At 42.4% G+C, this 12,261-nt stretch overlaps 1 protein-coding gene across 2 annotated transcripts in view; it reads left to right on the forward strand.

Moving 5' to 3' along the window:
- The window catches only part of CSMD1 (CUB and Sushi multiple domains 1), a 1,569,742-nt gene that overhangs the window by 1,212,394 nt on the left and 345,087 nt on the right, over positions 1-12,261 (forward strand). For both annotated transcript variants that reach the window (XM_020282735.2, XM_075997279.1), the window contains exon 11: positions 3,997-4,100. In XM_020282735.2, the coding sequence (XP_020138324.2) occupies positions 3,997-4,100 (104 nt within the window). The remainder of the gene's footprint in view (positions 1-3,996; positions 4,101-12,261) is intronic.

Raw genomic sequence — 12,261 nt, forward strand, 5'->3', positions numbered from 1 at the left:
GGATTTGAATATACAAATGAATAAAGAATGAGTGAACAGAAACACAGATAAAGAGAGATGTGAGAGAATCACACATAAAATTAACCCTCAAATGTGTTTTTAAGTATTCCCAGAAGATAAATGTGTTGAAATGTCGGCATCATTTAATATTTCCCCTTAAAACAGTTGGGATGCAAGTCTTCTATGTATTTTTAGAAATATGTGATTTATAAATGCTTAAATATGTATAAGGTAGTGTTCTTTCTTATGGGACCTACAGGGCTTTTGATGTGGTTGATAATCTTTTCTTAAAAAACTGGTAAAAAGGGCTTTCACAGACCACCTTTGTTACCATACTGAGATTATGACAATTGCTAAAAAATAGAAAATAACACAAACATGAAGAATATGTTTGAAAAATGATACCAAAGTGTAGACTGAGTGGCCTGTCTTTCTCACAGGTCTGAGACGCTGTTTTGAGGTTGAAAAAGCTGAAGATTTTATATATTGCCATTAAGAAATCTTTATCCGTAATGTTACATTCTGCAATTCTTTTATATGTGTCAAAACACCCCCTGTGGCTTTTAAGGTTTCTGAAGCCTGGGACTCTGTCCATCTCCTTTCTGCCTCCCTTCCTGTTCTGTCACTGGATGAAGGAATCTTCACCCTATGCCTGATTCTGTGTTGTTGATATTTATCGAAATGCTCCCTGCAGATTTTTAACTTCTCTGAAGGCTCGAGCCTCGTCTGTCTGTCTGCACCACTCCAGCTCCGTGGCCTGCGGGAGCAGACATTCCGTGCGTCCTCATCCTCGTGGGCCGAGCCGGGGCTGCCCCCCTCCGCCGCCATGCAGCCCTGCCCTGGCCGCGCTCGGATGAGGCAGGCAGCGCGGCGAGCCAGGAAGAGCTGTCAACGGGTGGGATGTTAGGAAGGGGACGGGCGGTCAGCGCACGCGTGGTTGAGGGAGGGACGGTGAGCAGAGGCTGGAGGCTATGAGCTGTCCGGCTGCAGGGCCAGCCCCAGGGAGCCCTGCAGGGCCCAGGGTGAGCACAGGTGCGGGAGGGCATGGGGGAAGGAAAGAAACCGTCTTGGCGAAAAGCCACCGGATCAGCAGCGCTTTAAAATTGTGCCGTCCTTTCACCCCCTTCTCGTGTGCATCTCTGGCTAACTTCCGTTGAGAAGGAATTGCAACTTTAATTAAAAATATGCCTATTTCTATATTTCAACCTCATATATTTTTAGGTTGCCATATTTTCCGATACACAAGCAGATCTTTAGAAAGGATGGAAGCTACATTTTTTTCTTTTTACAGCAAGAGGTCCATGGCAGGGAGAAAACTGTTCATTTGACAACTATGATTGTTGAGACGAACACTGACAAAGACTTTCTCTTGAAATAACTACAAAGGGCCATTTGTACATCCGTAATGAAAGCCCGTTTGTGTAGTGTGGTCCCTATAATGTGACTCATCACACACAAATCACGCAACCATGACCCTCCACCCCTGGTGGATTGCCATCATCTCCTGCCCTGACTTCAAAAACGTCAGGACTGAGTAAACCTGTCAGAAAGGTGAGGGGAACCACCAGGTCTTAAAGACGGCTCTGTAGTTCTTTCATTCTCTAATTGTTAGACCATGTTCACTTATAAATAGAGCCACAAGAGAGAGAGAAAAAAATAGAAATAAAACTGCCATCAGGTGCCGGGTTTAATATGCAATGTTTATACTGGTTTGCAATAGCTATCAACCCTACACCTGTTTCAAATCAGATTGCTAAAATAATGCATTCATACAAACACTGCCGTTTGAAATAGTTTTTTAAAAATAAATTATAATAGCTGTATCACTAATTTTAGTAAGAATTTCAAATATAAAAATTAATGTGTTTCTTATTAGCACTGCTTGGAAAAGCACCTGTTTAGAGCCTGATCGAATTGTGCACATTGAATGGGGGCTTAGGAGGAGGCCTGCCTTCCCCTGGTACCACTTACTCTTTTCTTTCAGGCTTAACAAATAAGCATTTTATACCTTTTCTATAGGATTTCAGACTTTCAGCTCCATTCTGAAACAGGTCCCATTAAAATGTACTTCCCATATTATGGTTAGTGTTTTTCCTGCTCCATCTCCCTCCTTCTTCCCATCCTCCTCCCTGTCGGACTCTCTCAATCTCTCTGTCTGCCCCCGCCATATAGCTGTCCATGTGTGTATGTATGGTTGATCATTTATCCATCCATCCATCCCGTCTGTCAGCTATCTGTCTGTCTCTCTCATTTCCCTTTCATCTATCCAATCTTTCATGTCAACTGTCTACCATCTATCACCTGTTTACCTATCATCCACCTACCTAATCGATCATCTATTTATCTAATCTATCATCTATATCTCATCTATTAATCTGTCATCTATCATCTACCTGTGATCTACATATCTAATCTATCATCTATCAATCATCTATTTATCTGTCTAATCTACCGTCTATCTCATCTGTCTGTGTATCTGTCTATCTAATCTATGATCTGCCTCTCATTTATCTCTCTTCTGTTGATCTACCTATCTACCAACCTACCTATCTGCCTATCTGTCTACCTGTCTACCCATCTATCTACCTACTTACCTATCTATCTACCTGTCTACCTATCTACTTATTTATCTACCTATCTGTCTACCTATCTACTTATCTATCTATATGTCTAACTATCTACTATCTACCTATCTATCTACCTATCTACTTATCTATCTACCTATCTACCTATGTGTCTACCTATTTACCTATCCCTCTACCTATCTACCTATCTGTCTACCTATTTACTTATCCTACCTACCTATCTACCTATCTGTCATCTTTCTGTATATCCCTTCCCTTGTTGCTCTGGTCCCCCAGGGTTCTAGCCTAACTTTAAGATATCTTCATCTCCCTTTTCTCCTTGATCCTAATTTTGGTCACCAAGGGAAGTGTGTTTTCTTTCAGGAGAAAAAGATCCTACACACTACAGAAAAAAGTTCATAGGTCATAACATGCTGAAGCATCGGACATAAGCCAGTTCTGTTCAGAAGTCATGGTCATCATGACGATGTTTCTTTATTAAGCAAAAATACTACAAGGTTTTGGAAAGCTAAGTACAGAGGACCACATTCTAGCCTCAGAAAGTCTTTTTTCATGCGTTAATATGGATAATTACATGAACTCTGCATAACAAATGTAAAAATATTCATTGCAGGATATTCTGAGTGCCCTCAAAATATATCTCTTTAACTGTAATCAACATTTGTTTTGCTTATATTGACTCATCTTTTGGTTAATTCAAACATTCTAAATGTTAAATATTTTATAGGTATTTGACTTAACGTGTAGAAGTGATTGCATTTCATTTTTAGCACTGAAAATACCTATGTCGGTAATAGCAGTTTGAATTTCATAAAATTCTATAATTCAAGACTCTCGGATGCATACAATTTTCCATGTAACTAAAGCAGCTTGGCGATCCTGGGGCATATACATTGGCCTTAAAGAGCAAAATTTAACACGACAACTGGATATTTGTAATGTTTTTTGTTTGTTTGTTTTTTCTAAAGCCCGAACCTTTATTGAAATGCTAGGACTTAGAATTAACCAGACCAATTAAACCATGAAAAATACAATGGTTGTACAAATTTCTGACATATTATATTTTTATCTTTCAACACACCACTTTTCATCAAAGTTGCACATTAAGTGAGCAGTCCAAACATTCATTATCTAAATCACTGAGAACCTGTTATAAAGACGTATTTAAAAGTATTCCCCTAAAAAGGAGTCCTGCAGCATTAGCAAGTTGAAAAACAGTGCCAAGGTGCTTTCATTATATTTGCTGGAATGAAGATGTGATTTTGTTGGTAAACTCAGCACATAGGCTTATAGAGTAAGAGATAGGAGTTATAATTCAAGAAAAAACATTAGTAAAGTGGGTGTTTGTAATGTCAAAGGTCATGGGAAGTCCCTGTTATGCTAAGTTGCTGTCTTTTTGCCTTGGATCTAGGTCATCAAGCTCGCCTTTGAAGAGTTCGAGCTGGAAAGAGGTTACGACACCCTGACAGTTGGCGACGCTGGGAAAGTCGGAGACGCCAGATCGGTCTTGTACGTGTGAGTATCCCTTGAGCTTCTACTCCGACACGTGCGTGCTGAGGCTCAAGATCCTGCCTTGGATGCTCATTTCCTGCCGTGTGTGACTCATCTCGTGGCTTCCACTCTGACGTTGAATGAGAACTAATTTAGGATTATGTTTTAGCTGTATCAATTATTTTTTTCCAAATCATTTAAAAATATGTTTATGGCAATTTTTTTTTTCTTGAGACAGAGTCTTGCTTTGATGCCCAGGCTAGAGTGAGTGCCGTGGCGTCAGCCTAGCTCACAGCAACCTCAAACTCCTGGACTCAAGCGATCCTCCTGCCTCAGCCTCAGCCCCGCTACTTGGGACTACAGGCATGCGCCACCATGTCCGGCTCATTTTTCTATATATTTTTAGTTGTCTGACTAATTTCTTTCTGTCTATTTTTAGTAGAGATGGGGTCTCGCTCTTGCTCAGGCTGATTTTGAACTCCTGACCTTGAGTGATCCATCTGCCTCGGCCTCTCAGAGTGCTAGGATTACAGGTGTGAGCCACCACGCCTGGCCAAAAAAAATTTTTAGAACACTCAGAAGGTAGAAAGTGGACGTGATAAACTTCTCAATTCAACCCTTTTTGGGCTCTCTCTTTCTGCTTCCTTGTGATATTCTATTAGTGGGTCGTTTGGAAGTACAGGTGCTTTCTGGTTTGGCAAGTACAGGTGTTTTCTGTAATAATGCCATGTGTCTTCCTTTGCATTGTATAAAACTGCACAGTGAAAATGACAGAGATCACAGGGAAAATATTGCTGGGGGTGACCCCCTGTCTGTCTGTAGAAGTCTGTGTACAGAGTCCTCGTGAAATCATTACCAGCCCTGATATAAATACTTACAGACTGGTTGCTCTGCTCAGTTTGCAAGTAGGATCACAGTCTGTTCTGTGGCTCTGTGTCCCGGATACCTACACCAGCTACTCTCAGATGCACAGCCTCCAAGACAGATTTTCTGAGCGTCTATCAGACCTGGTGTATCAAAATTAGAAATGTGATTTGGGAGTGTCAATCAATGTGTTTCTCAGAAAGGAAATGTGTTCTCATATGCTTTGTCTGCCTTCGCACTTTCTACAGGTGGCTTCACACAGTAATTCTTAAAACCACTCAACCAGAAACTTCTTGCATGAATGGAAGGTGTTCGTCAGGGTGTGCACCCTATTTGCTAAGTCTATGAACACACTGTTGAGGATTCTCTATTATTGAGAAAGTTTGCCCTGATACCATCAACATATCACTGTGATAGGAAAAGGGATAGTGTCCCTTATACTCACATCATCCCCTTACTTTCTGATTACTTAAGATAAAATTCACATTTTGGAACAGTGCTATACCTACTATGCTGTATATGCATTTAAAAATAATTTGTCCTATGCTAGGACTACACTGGGAACATGTGTCTTTCATTCATTGTGTCTTGAACATTTTTGCATGTGAGCACCTGTCTCTCTTATCTTTCTGCTGGCCCATTCTAACTACTACTAATGATAATCAAAACCTTATTGCTGGCTCATGATTTATGATAATAATGACAGAAATAGCACTAGTAATACTATAGCTAACTTTAATTGGGTATCTCCTATATGCCATGCATTGTGCTAAATACCTAATACATATGATCTATATGTGGTCTTCACCATAATCCTGTATGCTTCAGCTAATAATATCCTTATCTTATCAATGATGACACTTAGTCTTTGATAGATTAAAGGATTTACCCCAATTCACACACCCAGCATATGTTGGAGCAGGTACCCCCACTTGGTGACAGTGTACTCTCCTTCATTCCCAGGGGAGCTGCTATGCTTTTTATTTATATTTTTTCTATTTTAATTTGATTTAAGTTTTTATTTTTTCTTTTTTTAATTGCAGCATATTATGGGGGTACAAGTGTTTAGGTTACATATGTTGCCTTTGCCCCCACCCAAGTCAGAGCTTCAAATGTCCCCAACCCCCAGATGGTGTGCACCACACCCATTAGGTATGAATTTACTCGTCCCCTCCTCCCCCTCCCACCTGTGTGACACCCGATGAATGTTACTACTATATGTGCACTTAGGTATTGATCAGTTAATACCAATTTGATGGTGAGTACATGTGGTACTGGTTTTTTCATTCTTGGGATACTTCACTTACTAGAATGGGTTCCAGCTCTAACCAGGATAATACAAGAGGTGCTAGATCAGCATATCACTGTTGCTTTTTTGTGGATGAGTAGAACTCCACAGTATACATATACCACCTTTTATTAATCCACTCATGTATTGATGGGCACTTGGGTTGTTTCCGCATCTTTGCAATTGTGAATTGTGCTGCTATAAACATTCTGCTGCAGGTGTCCTTTTTATAGAATGTCTTTTTTTCCTTTTGGGTAGATGCCCAGTAATGGGATTGCTGGATCGAATGGTAGTTCTATTTTTAGCTCTTTAAGGTCTCTCCATATTGCTTTCCACAGAGGTTGCACTAGTTTGCAGTCCCACCAGCAGTGTAGGAGTGTTCCTCTCTCTCTGTATTCACATGTGCTTTTAAATGATTCTCGTCGAGAGCCCTTTGCTTCCCCCACCCTATTCTTTGGCTTTCACATGTGGCTGTGCGGTGGATAACTGTGTACCTGTGCATCAGTGCACTTGTTTCAAACGCCTTCAGGGAATTTCCCAGCAGAGAAATTTTGGGGTAAATAGGCACCTTCGTTTACCTTGTTATGCTTTTCCCATTAACCTCCCAAAAGTTAATGTAAACCACAGTGGGACATGGAGGTCCCTATTTTCCCACACCCTCACCAACTTTTTATTACATTTTTATAAATCAATTTCTTTATTATTAAAAATGCATAGTGGTATGGGGTGGGGCCCAGAGATCTGCATTGCTGGCAAGCTTCCTAGGTGCCGGTCACACGTGCTGCCTGGCTCTGGCCTGGCTGGGACAGTGCTTGTGAGCAGTGACACAAGGACCACTTCACAGAAATGGGCCTGGAAGTCAAAGACAGAGTTTCTGGCTCCAGCTCTGCAATTCACTGTTGCTGTGACCCTGAGGGGAGTCATTTCACCTCTCAGTCCCTCTGTTTGCCTGGCTATAAAATATGTATGATAAACCTGCCCTGCCTGTGGTAAAGAGAAAAATGAAATAATGCACGCAAAAGCTCCGGAGAGCTAACGAATGTAACCCACACATATTGTCATCACCATAACGTCTAATTTAAGAGAAGATGTCACTAAAATAAATGAGTGAAATTCTTAAATAAATGCAAAATTTAAAATATAAATGTAGCAAAGCAATCCTTTATAAAAATCCCTCAGGTTACTATTAAAGATCTAAAATCACACACTCACTTTTTTTAAGCGCCATTTGCTGTTAAGGAAGCAACAGCACACTGTGCATCACGTTGGCATAAGTGTTATTAGAACCTCCTCTCGATAGCTCAAAACTATAAATGAGAAGCTAAATAGCCAACTGAATCAAACTGAGATGCCCTTTGGGAAATATAATGTAACAAAGATCAGTTGGGCATTTAATCAGCTGCAGTGGAGGAAAAAGAAAAGCCACTGATATATTTTCTCAGTGAACCAAATTACCAGAAAAGAAAAGAACACATTCCGGGAACCACAGCTGATCTCTTTGAATAGACAGGTAGTTTCAGACAGCACATCAACAAATACCGTCGAGTACTTATGTGCCAGACATTATCAGCATGGAATTTATAATCTAATTGAAGAAATGACAGATATGCTAGGATAGTTTAAATACTAGTTACTATATAGAATCATGGAATCTCATGACACATGTTTCAAATAAAAGAGAAGTTAAAAAAAATCTTTATGGCAGACTGGCGTTAACTGCTTCAGATTTAATATTTCATGGGTTTCTTTCTTGAGCAAATTATGGAATCCTAGTCAGATCATGATCTTTAAGAGAAATTTGGAAAGTGAGGTATCCTAAAAGGGAGAGAGCTCATCCTAAATACGGTTTCAAAAATTCTAATTTCTGTTAATGGCTTTTTATTTTCTTAACTTTTGTGCCATACACACACACACACACACACACACACACACACACACACACACACACACAATAGAATCCCTGAACATTAAGGGGTTCCTTTTATAACCCAGTCTTCCCAAGAGACAGGTGAATGTATGCAGGTCATATTTGCAGTATGTCAGGCTTAAAAGAAAATTAAATAACTTACTTAGCGAATCTCTGCTGAGCTCTTTCCAAGCATGTATATTGGTAATTTTGTTGAATTTAATTTGCAGAAGAACTGCATGGGGAGATTCCACCTAACCTGGCTTCCCCTGGCCTTTGCAGTTATTAGCTGCTGGTGACCAGGAGATGTCATTAATTCAGGGCGGGCTGTGGGCCGCCGGCATAGGTTACGGTTTCTGAATGCGCATCCCTCTGCGGGTGGGCGAGCAATGTCAGGCAAGTGGCTAGCAAGCAGGGTAGCCTCTGCCTGGCTCGGTGTGAGACTAACAGATAAGGACACTAGCTCGTTCTTACACTGGCTCGATCTATTTTTGTTGAAACTGCTTCTTGCTCCTAGATGCCATCCCAACCCTGGTGTGGCCACAACTCCGTTTCCCCCTGCCGTTATCCACTGGTCCCAACCCAAATGGCATCATTCTCTTCTTATCAAAAGACTGCTGAACAGCCATCAAAAAGCAGACACTGAACACAGATGTGTGTGTGTGAGTGTGTGAGTGTTTATAGATCTTTGATGTGATCACTGACTCAATTGCTAAATGTTTAGTGCTTTGGAGAAAGGGAAGCTTGAGCAATTCATGTTAGGCATGAAAACATGAAGATATCAACTTAAATGCTCTCTAGATAGAAAAAAATGCATACTTTTTTATCATTAGAAATTAGAAATCAAACCAAACAGGAATTGGGTTCTTAAGCTCTAAAATCACATGATCCCAACGATTTTCCTTCGCATTGGGGCTCTCACGAGGGCACAGCCTGAGCACCCGCAGACCACGGACGACGCAGGTCAGACTCAGATTGCCCTCTCTGCCTCTTATCTGTAAGCCTCCTCACTTGATTCTTTGAAGAAAGGCTGGGTACTCTACATGTAGCCTTTATTTTAGCAGGGAAGTGTGGCGTTTGGGCCATGCAGGAGTCTCAGCCTGTGTCTGTGGGCTTCCCGTGGTGGTGTGACTGTCAGGGCCTTTCGGGGCTGTCTCGGTCAGCCTGGTGGAGCCGGCGCCCGGGTAGGTTCCCGCTGGTCTGTGCCCGTGCTGGCTGGGGGGGCGGACGGTTTCCCAGGCTCGGGGTGGGCGGGGTGGGGGGGATGTCTGTCGCCAGTGGCAAATGGTTGGCTGGGTCCCCCTCCCCCTCCCCCCTCCCCTGCCCCACCCCCTTCAGCTGTGTCTCTGGGCGAGGAGGAGACACCTGGCGTCAGGTCTGCAGCAGCAAAGAGCCTTCCCCGGTCAGGTCACTGGTGCAGCTGTGTCTCTCTTGCAGCTTCCGCCTGCTTAGCCATTTACCCACTTCGGTCCGGCGCCCACCGCCGCCACACCTCGCCCACAGCGGCATCACGGTCCCACGGCGGTCTGCGCTGCGCATTGAGGACAAGTCCGTCTGCTCCTGTGTGGTGAGGAAGGCTTGAAAGCCCTGAAAGCTTGTTTGACTCTACAGGCAGCTTTGCTTGTCATGTAAATCAGAATAGGTAACACACATATGTGTTTTCATGACGCTATTTTTAAATGTTCACAATTTTATTTTGATAAATGAAAAATTAGAAAAGTCATGTCACGGCTGTTGGCTAAAGTCTCTGCGTGTGTTCGTTTGTGGCTGTCGACTGACTATGGTTGACGCCGTGCCGAAGTGGTTGACAAACCAAGGCAGAAGGGATCTAAAACTCTGTGTATGTCTTCAACATCCTTCTGCTGCAAAGGGAGCCCTAGTGACACTTCCTCTGGAGGCTCATGGTTGGCGTGGCTCCTTACTCGCTCCCCTTGCTGGGGGTACCAGCCTGTCTGGTGGTCAGACGGGCACCAGGTGCATTTGAGGAAGGAATGGGCTTACCTGGGGGCCTTCTGTTTCCCGGTCAGGGGTTATCATCTTTAGGTCTGGGTGGCCTTCTGATTTTGGGTCCCCGTGCTATGCTGTTTCTCTGCTCCTGGGTCCCAAACCAGGTTGCCTGCTGCTGTCTCCTTTCAGAGGTGTCTTCTGGTAGCTTTCTGTGCCATTTCCAGGGCTCATCCCTGTGTCTAAGGGGAACGGTAATGGAAATAAAAGGTCTCCATGTCAGGAGGATGTATAGTCCATATATTTTAAATACTCCAGGCTGCACTCAGTAAATGAAGTCTGTAAAAATAAATAAAATAAATTTAAAAAACCCTTCATTTTGGCCTTAGTCAAGTTTTATCCCACCTTTTGATCTACAAGATCAAGAGGTTTGGATTAGGTCTTTTTCATGCAGTTCTGCGTATGAGCACTTTGTAATTCTGGTACTGCTGAGTGAATTTAAAATAGAGCTTGCAGATGACTGATGTGGCTCACACCGTCCTCTCTGCCACCTGCTGTCATGGATTCCAGCTCAGTAAATACACTCTGTCATCCCTGAACGAAATTCGCGTGTGAGTCAGAGTCAATGAAATCCGAAGCTTGTTCTAATTTCACATGGATGCCAATGAGGAAATAATAACAAAGTCAGCCTCTGTATGAATTATCTTCAAGTTTAACGTTGTAGATAATAATACTATTTAATCAATAAAACCATTCCCTTGGTTTATTTTTCAGAGTTAGCTTGATTTAAAAATCAGATTTCTGCTCCCTTCCACCTTCCATGGCTCTGCAGTGGTGCAGTGGTTCACGTCATAGAAACAAACACGTCATCAGTAACTGCCACGTGCCAGAAGCCAGGCTAGCTGCTGGGTAAACGGAGAACCTTTAACTACTTTACTTGCTCTTGGTGCAGGCTCAATTCTGTATTCGAAGACCTAAGACCTAAGATTGCAAACGTGGCCTTCCAGAGTTTAGATTCCTTCTGCCTTAGTTGGTTAAATGACTGCATACTACGTAGACTTCTGACGGTGACCTTGGCAGCCTTGTGTCTGTCCAGGGTTTGAGTCAGAGCACCCCTCAATCTCATAACAGTGCTTCCCGCACTCTTGCGAGGAACCGGTTCTGCAGGCGCCCAAGTACCTGAACACATTGTATCGTACCTTCATTTGTCCTTATTCATCTCCAGCTCACACGGTATCAACCCCATTAAGGCAAAAAAGTCAATTTAAAATATACAACTAAATATGCATCTCCTACATTTTCTGAATAATTTATAAAATTAATGGACATTCAAGAACCAAAAAGACTACAGAGTAGTTCAGTGTTAGGCCAGTTTTACCTTGGTGTGGCCTTCACTTCTCCGTTTCCCGATTGACAATTACAACGAGTACATAAAGCTATGGTTCAGCCCACGACTTTCCTGTCAGGGCCCTGCCTGAAGAATACAGGTGCTCCTTACTGCAGTGGCTACATTGTATCAGTTTCATGTTTTGACAGGTTTGTGGCAAGTGCAGATATTTTTCTCCAGGTTTGAACAAATTATTTCTTTTCCTTTTTCCTTTTATATTTGTTTTAATTTTTTTATTTCAGCATATTACGGGGATAAAAATGTTTATGTTACATAGGTTGCCTTTGCCCCACCTGAGTCAGAGCTTCAAGCCTGTCCATCCCCCAGATGGTGTGCACGGCACCCATTAGGTGTGGATATATCCCTCCCCTCCTCCCCCTTCCCTCCTCCACCTCCCACCTTAACTACCATTCTGTACACTAGAACATTTTGAATGTGCATATCAATAATTTTAATACCTTTATACATCTGTGTAACCACCACCAAAATCAGCATATGGAACTGTTGCCTCACCTCAAAGTAGTGGGCTGTCCCTTTGTAGCCTCACCATTTTCCACCCTAAACCCTGAACTTGAACTACTCACTTCTGTTCTCCAACTATATGGTTTTGTCTTTTTAAGAATGTCATACAAATAGAGGTAGACTCTGTGCAGCCTTTGAAACTGCAAGTGGAAGTGCAAAGTGGCACAGCCACTCTGGGAAGCAGGTGGTCCGTATCGCATGGGGACAAACACACATTCATTATAGGACCCAGCAAATTAATTCCACTCCTAGGTATTTACCCTGGAGAAATAAA

Source organism: Microcebus murinus, chromosome 24, assembly GCF_040939455.1.
Source record: "Microcebus murinus isolate Inina chromosome 24, M.murinus_Inina_mat1.0, whole genome shotgun sequence".
In the NCBI taxonomy this organism is placed as follows: Eukaryota; Metazoa; Chordata; class Mammalia; order Primates; family Cheirogaleidae; genus Microcebus; species Microcebus murinus.